This window comes from Malania oleifera, chromosome 6, assembly GCF_029873635.1.
Source record: "Malania oleifera isolate guangnan ecotype guangnan chromosome 6, ASM2987363v1, whole genome shotgun sequence".
NCBI classification, from domain to species: domain Eukaryota; kingdom Viridiplantae; phylum Streptophyta; class Magnoliopsida; order Santalales; family Ximeniaceae; genus Malania; species Malania oleifera.
Window position 1 is genome coordinate 21536222 of NC_080422.1, and position 11458 is coordinate 21547679.

The 11458-nt window shown below is 34.2% G+C and overlaps 1 protein-coding gene across 4 annotated transcripts; it reads right to left on the bottom strand.

Moving 5' to 3' along the window:
• Positions 1–549: 549 nt before the first annotated feature.
• Positions 550–11034, bottom strand: LOC131157186 (uncharacterized). Of its 4 annotated transcripts, XM_058111155.1 has the most exons (8): positions 10724–11034; positions 4052–4170; positions 3741–3890; positions 2970–3037; positions 1776–1889; positions 1522–1684; positions 1062–1208; positions 550–972 (listed from the first exon to the last, which is right to left on the bottom strand). In XM_058111155.1, the coding sequence occupies exons 3-8, from the start codon at positions 3813–3815 to the stop codon at positions 946–948; spliced, it is 594 nt and encodes a 197-aa protein (XP_057967138.1). In that variant the 5' UTR covers positions 3816–3890; positions 4052–4170; positions 10724–11034; the 3' UTR covers positions 550–945. The 4 variants fall into 4 exon arrangements, with proteins under 4 accessions (XP_057967138.1, XP_057967136.1, XP_057967140.1 ...); XM_058111153.1 differs by lacking the exon at positions 4052–4170; XM_058111157.1 differs by lacking the exon at positions 2970–3037 and having other exon boundaries at positions 10724–11022.
• Between the last annotated feature and the right edge of the window lie 424 nt (positions 11035–11458).

The following is an 11458-nucleotide window of genomic DNA, read 5'->3' on the forward strand; positions in this document are numbered from 1 at the left end:
AGCTTCAGCAGCATCAGGATATCTGAGTGTGCCAGTTAAAGGTGTTCATGTTTGTTGGATGGGAAACTTCCTTATTAACAGTGACTAAAGAACCAAAATTTTTATGCTCTATGTTTGCCCTGCAGGAAACTGGTTTGGATTGTCTAACTATATCAAACATTACAAAGGGATGCCTGTTTGTAATTCTTCTGGCCTCCGCACACATAATGGGTCAAAACTTTAATACTTGCTACACTTTGATGCCCATTAAGATGGTTCTAGGAAACCTTTTGCATTTGTTGTTATTCCAATCAGTTAAGAGAAAAAAAAACAAACAAACAAACAAAAGAGGCAAATCCTGCTGGAGTCCTTCTCTGCCTTTCGGCTAACTCTTTTTATCTGTTATAAAGGGACAAGATAAACCCGAACATCAGTAGTGTTTTGACTGGTCTAGTTAGGTTAGTGACTGCACACTTTCTGAACCCTAATCTTCACAAACTGATTCGGATCCACGTGCTTAGCTTGAAAAAAGAGGATGGGGAAGGGGGGGGAGGGGGAGGTAAAAATTGATTAGCATCCAGTAATATATCATTACTAATACATTTTATAAATTCATAAAATTTTGCATCCATACAGGATTTCTGCAAGACTATAATTTGGCATATAATGCTGCAGGCAAAACCAGCCAGGCAATCCCAAAACTGAAGGCCACAAAAGTTGGCACATCAGGTTCAGTTAAGCCATTCATAAGGATATTCATGATATTAGGTTGTTCATTCGCTCTATTCGCAGAGCGGTATACCGAAAAAAGAGAATGATGAGGAAAGCCTCCTAAGCAGCGCCCCACTAGAGTAGAACCTCTAGGGCTCTATTTAAGAAAAGACACTGCCATTGCTGTTAAGGAGCTTCTGGCACTTGCTGGTCAAAGACGATATAATCCTCTAGAAGTTAGATGTCTCAGTCAAATCACCCTGTGAGCTCCTCCATCAAGCCCTGTTAATTGCAAATAAAAGTTAAAAATAAAATTTACCAGCCCATGAAGAATGAAAATTTGAGTTGAAACATGTGAATGGGTACTGAACCTGTGAGATGAACTGCTCAGCATCAGTTCGCTTAAGAAAATGCATTGAATGCCGAGTAAGGTTGGCTGACTGATCGCTAAGCAAAACTTCACCAATATCATCAAGGACTCTGACCTGAATGTAGGGATCTTTGGGTGGCACCATGTCCTGGAAAGCATTTTAAATTTTTTTTAGAAAAAATCATATTATTTGTGACCAAACATCCTTGTAGAAGAAAGAAATTTCTCTACAATGATAAGAGCTTGCTATAAAATTTTACAAGTAGAAAGAAATTTATTAGGCTAATCAAGGCATTTGTAGAAGTCTTTTGGAACCTTGTTGATAACTTAATCTATGTCAAACCAACAAACATCTTAATCCTCCAAACAGTTGTCATTTCTGAATTGGAAAATTTGAGGGGGATATGACCGTTTTAGTAGCTCCTATAACTAGAGGTCCACATGACAGATAGAAGAGTTACCACAGTCAAATCAAGCTCCAGTTCAGACATATAGGACTCCAAAGCAGCTGAGTGATTCTTGAAATACCCTTCTTCAGAGTAGCTGAGCTTCTCTTGAATTTCATGAGGGATCACAGGCCCTATCTTCCATCTCAAACTACGTATTATTTCTGCTCGGTTGTACCTGCATTGTTACAAGATTTTAAATTTCAAAAGTAAAAAAACTAGCTACATGCAGTTTGATCAAAGGAAACAACATGGCAGGTGATGGTTACATGTAAGCCATAAGGCAGCGCTTATTGCGCATTACAGAAAGGTGGTGAATGACCATCCCATGGTGATCGGCATTTCTAGTTGTTTGGATATCCAACCCTTCTTCCTGGATTTTCCTGTGGTTCCATCATATCGTACAAGTCACATAAGAAGAAGAAAGGAGCATAACACAGTGCCAGATGCAATTGGAACAAAAGGGAAAAGTAATGCATGAAGCAACATCTACAACAACAACAACAACAAGCCTTAAGTCCCACTAAGTAGGGTCGGCTACATGAATCCTTTTTCACCAATTTACCATTTACCCGATCGAGAGCATCAAGGGAAAAAAAACCTAAAATTCTTGTATCAAAGCAATTATGCTGATACTGTAGCAGAGAACTGATGGTGTAGCAGATTTTGATAGCCCCATAGAATTCAATATACCATTCAAAGGTAGAAATCCTTCATGTTGAGAGGAGCCATTGGAGTAAATGCAATTATTCCAGTACAGATACTTAAATTTTAAATCATTTTTATTTCAAGGTGATCTTGCAAAATTGTTTTCGACAATCTAATGAAGGTTTAATCTTACAGTTTTTTCAGTAAGCATTCTAGTGATAAATTTTCATAACAAATGCCATTGCTAATGCTATATGGGACTACTTAAATTTCAACCAACATCCAAAACAAACAACTTTATGATTTTCCAGTTCAACAAAAGAAAGTGCATTGCACATTGTACAAGCCCTTTAAAAGTACTTGAATATTGGTATTGTCTTATGTGAAATGTGATTTACAAAGTCTTTAGAGTACTTGCGAAAGTTGCAAAGGCCCTGAGAAGAGAATGCATGAAAGTGAAGGCCAGAGCAGGAGAGAAAGCAAAAACTTATAATTACTTGAGACTAGAGAGTCCTGTATCTGCAGGTCTATTAACATAAGGCATGAGTATGCAAGCCAATGTTTGCCAGTTGGTGACCTAAGGCATCTTGCCTTAACCCAATTTGAACAACACTGCAGCCACAAGTCATCAAATTTTTTTTATTTTGATAAACATTGCTATAAGAAAGTGAGGAAAGGGAGACGACTTGGGTCAAATAATATATAGTTTAAATCCGAATAAGCAAAATATATAGTTAGCTCAAACAGTATACCAGAACTTTACATAAAAGAAAGGCAAACAGACACATCCAGCAACTAAAAGCAGACAGGATTACCTCATCAAGTTCTGAAGCTCAAGGAAATGAGCACTACATTCTTTGATGGCTTGATCAAATGTGTCACTCTACATGATTATAGTTACAAATGTTAAGCAGCTTTGGATTAACTAAAATATATGAATAAGGAAATGCAATAATCCCATTTGTTTTCAATGAAAAGCATAATCAAGATCTGATAAAAGCTTAAGACTTGACAGCAATATAGAAGAAACCTTTTTCTAATTACTATTGGTCTAGAATGAGAGTTAACACCACCTCACATTGATCTGAGCTCATTTGGTTAGTTCCGAATTTTTTCTGTTTTAAGGATTCATGTCCGCAGTTAGTCCTCATCAAATACATCTCCTTATTGATCAAAGCTTCCTCCTCAAATTCCCTTAAATCATAATTCCCCTCTGTATCACCTACTCTTTTAAATCTTTATTCCTTTTCCTTATGAACCTCTCTTGTTTATCAGCTAAAAGTGTCAAAATATAATGGGGAGTAACTTCATGTCATCATTGATTCAATACAGCTTCTACAATAACAACAACAAAGCTTCAAGTCCCACTATGTGGGCCATGGGGTTAGTTTAAATCCTTATCCACCATTAATACTTTTTTTGGGTACATAGAGTTTAGGTCTGCAACTATTTAACATCAAGAATGAAAAACAAAGCATTCATAACCAGCAAATCAGGTAATGATCGTGCATGTACCAAAAAGAGAGTAGAAATTCTTTAGACAATGCAAGGAGAACTGCGAGCAGAATATTTGCACAGGAACTTACATTGAAGGAGGCCAGCTGCCCAGGTTCACTGCAAGAAAGTTCTTTTACCAGTTGGCATGCCTTTCTCCCATACATCTCTCTGTCTCCCTCTCTCTTTGGGTTTCTGAAAAATCACTCCCTCACACCTCAAATCTAGCTTCCCTTGCCAAACTGCATTAGTTCAAGCATTTCGACGAACATGTTAAGAACATTATAATACGGCCCAAAACACAAAAACAAAAAAAGGAAAAAAAAAAAATCCCCCCACCAAAACTCACACACACTTCTCAGATCATTGAACAGAATAATCTCAAATCAGACATTGTTGAAACCTTCAGAAATGGGAAACTGCCAGGGTTCCTGAGTCACAGGCTTCTCCTGTTCTCCAGAAGGACTAGAAACTGCTGTGGCTTATTACCAGTATTCTGGGCTTCTAGGGACGGTCTTCATCCTGCTTTTTAAAAGGGAATCCGACACATTGATACGGGGACGTAAGCACAGATAAGACGATTCGAAAAATTGAATAAAATTCCAAAACCTAACTAAATTGAATCAGAAAAGTTTGGTTAATCATTTTTCTAGTTTGTAATTTTTAATATTTTTCTAGTTATCAATTCATTTTCATTTTGGCTATTCACTCTATTCAATAAATCATAATTAATCGATGCTTAAAATTTTAATAATAAATATATTAAAATTTACATATTGATTATTAACCGAAAAAATATTCATTTGTAGTTATCTAAATATTAAATTAAATCAAATAATTTGATTCAATTAACTGTTGGATATTAGTTTAAACATCAGTTAATCGGATTTCAGTTAATTGTTTAAGGGGTTCAATTCTAGTCTATATTTTACTCAAACCTATAAAAATGGATGTTGAGGCAGTAGTTTGCATTGAATATGTTAGAGAACTCATTCTCAAAACCTAGGTATTAAGGAGAGAGAGCTAAGAGGATCTTATACTGACTTTGGAACTATTCACAGAGACGATATGAGACTGGACGTACATTAATACTCCCCCGCCCAAGGCCCAGCTCTGATACGAGAACTCATCCTCAAAACCGAGGTATTAAGGAGAGAGGGTTAAGAGGATCTTATAATGGTTTTTTTTTTTTTTTTTTTTTTGTAAAAGAGGGCGGCACCTCCATTTATTTATTAATAAACCCTCACTTTTAGCGGAAGAATACCGTGGTTACAAGTTAAAACCAACCAACCAAACTAAGACAGACAAAATTAAACATAACTAACAAAGGAGATAAAAACATAAAAACAATCAAAAACAAAACGAAATACACCTAACAAAACTCTAAAGATGAACTAATGACGAACGGAAACAAGACCCCACCTATCCACAGAAACGATATGAGACTAGACGTATATTAATAGAATATCATTTAAATTTTTTTTTTTTTCTATCCCAAATGGCTCATGGTTATTGTCAACTTGACGTCGACAATCATTGGATTCAACAATCAAGCACTAGCCAAAATGGCATTTTGAATATTTTTCAATTTAATGCTATTTGTTGGATATAGACTTTTGATGAGTAACAAAATGTATATATTATCTAGGGGTAAGCAAATGGTCGGTTCGATGAAATTCGGTTGATTAACCGAATTAACCGAAAATTTCAGTTAATCATTTCATTAACCGAACCGACCAAATAAAGGATATTAACCAAACCTCGCCCAACCGAATTACTTGTTCGGGTAATTCGGTTAACCAAATTTAACGAAATTATTTAAAACTAATTATTAAAAATAGAATATAATTATAAATTTTTTTACGAATTCTGTAGCTCATTTATTAATTTTATTAAAAAAAAAGGGATATTTTGCATCTATTCATTTTATTAATAAAAAAATATTTTATTATTAATCTACAAAAGTGAAATTTACGCCATTACTATTAATTTATATTTGAAAATTAATTAATTATTAAATCGGTTAACCGAATTTATATTTCATGTTCACCGAACTGAAACCCGATTCACCGAATTTTGGTGAAGCTTACCGAACCGATCAAATCAGTTTTTTTACCCGAGCCGAACCGACCAATTTCGGTCGGTTAAATAGGTTAATTCGGGTGATTTTATTATCTATTGAGTAAAGATTGATTAGACACGTATTCGAGAACATTATTGGTTGCATGCACAATTATAACGATAGATACATAAACAAATGCACTAAAAGATGCTGATTTAGATACAGCAATAGATGCAATAACAAATTAATATAAAGATGCAAATACGAAAACAGTTACAACTATAGATACAAATGCATATACAAATGCAATTACAAAAGCAATGTCAAACACACTTACAAATGCAAAATTATTAGACTCCAAGTGATATAGGAAAAATCATCCACAAAGGACAAAAAAAATTGATGAGTCAAATTCTTGACTCAACATAGACTCCAAATATTTGATTTAATAAGAAGAAAAAAAAAACAATGGTTTACTACAAGACTTAGACTCTAGATTGGAAAATGTCCTGCTAAGTTTTCTTAATTGGCACATAAAACACTCTATACAATAATAGACTTGAACATTAGAAAACTATGTTGGCATTTTTTAAGAAATGGATTATCCAAACAAGCATAACCTAGAGAACCACCATGAATAGAAATTGAAGAAGCTATATGACAAGAACTAGATCTATCACCGCCATCATTGAAATATTACAACCCATCCTTTTTAAGCCCTCCCGTAATCCTCTTCTTCTAATTAACAAAGTGAGAAGGAAAGAAGGTCGTAGAATAGCAATGAGATTTAGTTAATTGACGAATTAAAAAGAGGTTCACTAGAAATTTAGGCACATGTACAAAGGAAAAAGGAATAGAAAAATTATTCCCCCAATGAGAAACTAGTGTAACCAAATCATAAGTAATAGTAATCTTAGAAGCAAAGTCATATGCTTCAAGGACTAAAACTACTTGTCATATGAAGGATGCACCAGGATCAATGAGGCCACGACAGCACTAGATGTTGAAGACTAAGTATGGTGTTGTTGAACCATGCAGACAAGATTGTCACCCTCAACAAGAGACTTATTGGCCTACGAAGGTTTTTGATGGAGATCCCATTAGTGATCAATTATGCTTGCAACAATGTGTGCAAATGCAAGAGTCGCCACAATGAACTCTTCATCTTGACACACAACCTGTGCCACAACCACGAGTGTCATCCAAAACTCATCCTCTAACACTTCCTCTACCAGGGAGAAGCTTGAAAAGAAGTCTTAAGAGTCATTATTGGTTATTTGTAGGATTATAGCATATGCTTCATTTATGAATGGTATGGATTCACCAACTCTGCTAGAATCCATTGGATTCTATCATAGTATGACCAACTGAATGTTTTACATGTATTACACTTTCATGGACATCAACTATGATAGGTTTGATTTTAGAAAGCCCATCTTGTGCCTTAATGTTTAAAATATGTACACAACAATGTACATGAAATAATTTGCCATCAATAGGAAGCTTATTCCAGTTAGAGAGGCTTTCCTTCAACAATCTTGCAACAACAGTCTACAGAGGTTGGAATAAATCTTCATTTCAATAAATCACTCATTTTATAATAAAAAATTCTAAAAATAATGACAAATGCTAATATTACTAATTATTACTACTATTATAATAAAAATAATAACCACTAATGATAACTGCAATATCAATAAATAATATTTTTTATTATAAAATAATAATGACAACAATAAAAATATTAATAATAAAAAACAAAAAATAATAATTATTATAAAAATAATAACAACCAACAATGACTATGATAAAAATAATATTTATTATTATGAAATAATAATAACAACAAGAGCAATAATAATTGTTCACTTTTTTAGTCTTATCCTATTTTGATAATGACAAATCACAACATCTCATTTGTGCGTTAAGTATTTGAATAGGTTCACATTTTTGTAAAGCACAAATGACCAATGCAAAATGGAAGTCATGAAGTACTTCAACGAACATATATCTTGGCGCATTCCATAGGAATCTGAAGAGCAAAAGCTTGAAGATATGTTATTTTTTCAGTTGTAATGTATTTAGGTTCAATTGTGCATGCATTTCATTTTATTTGAATTGAAACTCTACACTCACCTTAGATTGACCTTAGAATCTCCAATCTTTTACGAAAAACCTTTTATTTAAAATGTTTAACTCTCACAAAAGGCTTGAAATGGTTTTAAAATCAAATCACTGGCCAAAACTCATTTTTATAAAGGGGCCAGTTGACCGGATCTTAAGCCTAGTCAACCGGTGTTCAAGTAAAAATGATCCGGCAAACCGGATCATTGGCTTGGCAGAACGAACCGCGCTAAAAGGGAAATCGCCCTTTGGCCAATCGACTGAACCTTGGGTCAGTCAACCAGATCTCTCCGGTTGAAGCCTTTGTGAGCTCCAAACGGTCTTAAAATTTGAAATAATTATTATTTTAATCTCCAACGGTCATATAACAGCCATATTTCAAATTTACCTATAAATACCAAGCCATTTCCCTTGGAAAATGCAAGCAAATCATTTTGAAATTATAGTTGATTATTCTTTGATTCTTGTTTATACTTTATACTCGTATTGAAGATCAAATTCATATTTCCCCTACTTTCATTTTAAAAACCTTTTTGGAGAAAATCTTTTGAGTTATTCAAGAAAATCTTTGAGCATATATTCACTCATATATACTTGCTTCAAAGGCTTCTTACTCTTGTGATATTTCAAAGATCAATCTTGAGAAAATCATTTTCCATACTCTCATTTTCTTACAAAATATTTGTTGACTTTTTTAGTCCGGTCTCTGGTTTTGATAATAACAAACCACATATTACTAATGTGTGTGCCTAAGTACTTAAACGGGCTAATCATTCATAACACACACATGTAAGTAAAGTGAAAGCCGGAAAAGACTCAAAAGCACATAACCGTGGTTGATTCCATGAAGAGTCTAGCAAAAGAAGAAGACATTTGCTTTTAATTGAAAATGCATTTTGTTTCATTATTTGGTTTGTAATATTGTGATCTGTAATTGTTAGCTTTAGTGTATTTCCAAGAGGGGGGTGAATTGGGATTTAAAACTTTTTCCTAGGTTTGACCTAATAGCAGCAGTACATTCACAACCTAGGGTCTGTCTATGCAGTTCCAAATGCGCAAATAAATATAAGGTGTGGAAATTTAAATCATGTGCACCATTCACACCATAACATACACGTGCGGTAAATATAAAGTACAAAAATATAAACAAACACACGATATGTTATTGGGGTTCGACCAACTATGCCTATGTCCCCGCCTCTAACTCGTAAGCCTGAGAATTCTACTAAAACTCACTTAACAAGTGGAGCGGCACTGTTTACAACTAGGTCAATTCAAGGGGCTTACCTCAACCAACACACCTTATCAGGATAGCGCGCCTACCTTTCCTAACCGGATCTAAGTCAGTCCAAGACTATTTACTAGGGTTAGTCTCCCTCTTCAAGCCCATGTCTAGAATACAACAGATTTGAAATATAATTTTGCGTACAAGGAAATGCTTCTTACACTAAGCAGACATGTACTACAATATGCACAAGTAATAATCAATTCACACCAAACATGTAAGAACTATAAGCTCTGTGGTGTATATGTGCAATCTACACTCAATATGATGATTATACTCAGTCAAGCACGAAACTGTTCAAACAAGCTAATCTTTGAAAGCAACGTATATCAAATCTCAATATCAAATTAATCCCAATCCAAATCAAAATCGAAACTCAAACCACATGAGTCTCTAAACATCGTAACTATTCTCAAACCACATGAGTCTCTTTAAACATCATAACTATTCTCAAAACACATGAGTTTCTCTAAACATATTATTCTCAGACATTTAAACAAATCTCAACATATTTCTCAATAACTTCAAACCATTTTGTGTGTTATAACCTTGCATTTAGGAGGCAAATGTTTTCGTTTGTGCATATATATATATATATATACATACCATATGTGTTCTCTAACCTTGCGTTTAAGGAGTATGAAATTAAAACTATAGATTTGGATGTGTGTGAATATGGATAAAAAGTATAATGAATGCTTCTAGCATTAGTGTATCAATGTGCTAAATCCTGTATTTTCAAGTGCTAAAAAAAGGGTCAATGTTTTAACAATTCAAAAATTCAGTGTTTAAATTAGTATTTTAGTGTTCATAAAAATCAGTGTTTTCGGTGTTTAGAAACAAGTATTTTTGGTTTCTTAATTAGCAAAAACAACAGTGTTTAAGGTGTCTAGGTGTTTTTGAAAATCAGTGTGGTAATGATTTTTTGGTGTGCATGGAAAGAAAGAAATAAGAGAGCCTTCAAAGATACAGCTACTCTGCTTCAGATTTGCAAAGAGCAGTGGATTACTGTTGTTTCCAGCTGGCTTAGTGAGCAAATTTTTAATGTTCTGAATGTAATCCTTGATGTTTGTGACACTCTACAGTGTGGTTAATGTTTTGTACTTCGGGATGGCATCTCCTTGATGCCCAGGTAACATAAATTTTTCTTTAGTGATAGGGAAAAAAATATTGTAATGCTTAACAATTAATGTCCTGATTATGATTTTAATGCTTAAAAATTAGTCGATTAGAGTATTTAATATTCTAAAAAGTAGTGTTTTAATTAATGCCTTCAGTGTGTTTTAACTATTTTTCAAAAATCAGCTTGTTAATTAGTGTTTTTAGTATGTAAAATCCAATGTTCCATTTCTTTTTTCCAGAATTAGGGTACAATATTAGCATTTTTACTATTCAAAAATCACTGCATTAATGTTTCAAAATCAGTGCTTTGATTGGTAAAAATCAACACTTAATTCTTCAAAGATCAGTGTTGTAAATACTATTATCATTACTGTTAAAAAATTAAATCACAAAGACACAAGCAATCCTTAATTTTCAAAAAAAGTTCACAAATTCGAAATATAAGATTTGAGAACAAATTTTAAAGGCCGAAAGGGACACACCTCGCCGGAATAATGGTGCGGCGGCTGCGGACCTGCGGTCTGGCTACTGGCGGTCGGCCGAGTCTAACGTGCGGTGGGAGATGGAGACCTGCCGGACCGTTGACGAAGATCGGCCCGAAGTCGCGAACACCGAACAACCTAACTGCTCTTCGGTGGCTACTGGCTAAGCCTCAGCCCTCGAAACCCTGAAGGCGAAGGCGAAGGCGAAGTGGAGTGTGGAGTCCGGTGAAGCACTGAAAGGTGAAGTCCCACTCCTCCCTCAAGCTGCGCCGCCTGCGCGGATGTGAAGCTGTCGAGTTTTTTCCCCTTTTATTATTAAAATGAAATAAAATATTAAATAATACTTTGGAAAATTTTCCCACACACTGCTCAGGTTATTTCGATAAATAAATTTCGCAGCACTTGCAAGATTTAAAAACAGTAAGAAACTGACACGTGATACGGTTGCAGAGAAAATCTCACAGCATGAAATTACGAGATTTAAAAGTTCAGCCCAACAAAATGGTGACACATGGCATTGAGTAAATCTCACAAGTTAATCATACGAGATTTATCGACTATATTTATAGTATAACATTTGAATTTTCCATCTTTATAAATTTAAATTTAAATAATATATTATTGTGATATTAAAAAGTACTTACTAATTATAAACATGTATTTTATTATGGAAGTGTTTGTATACATTTAATTATAAGAAAAGTGATTATACAATAATTAATTATTGTCAAATGC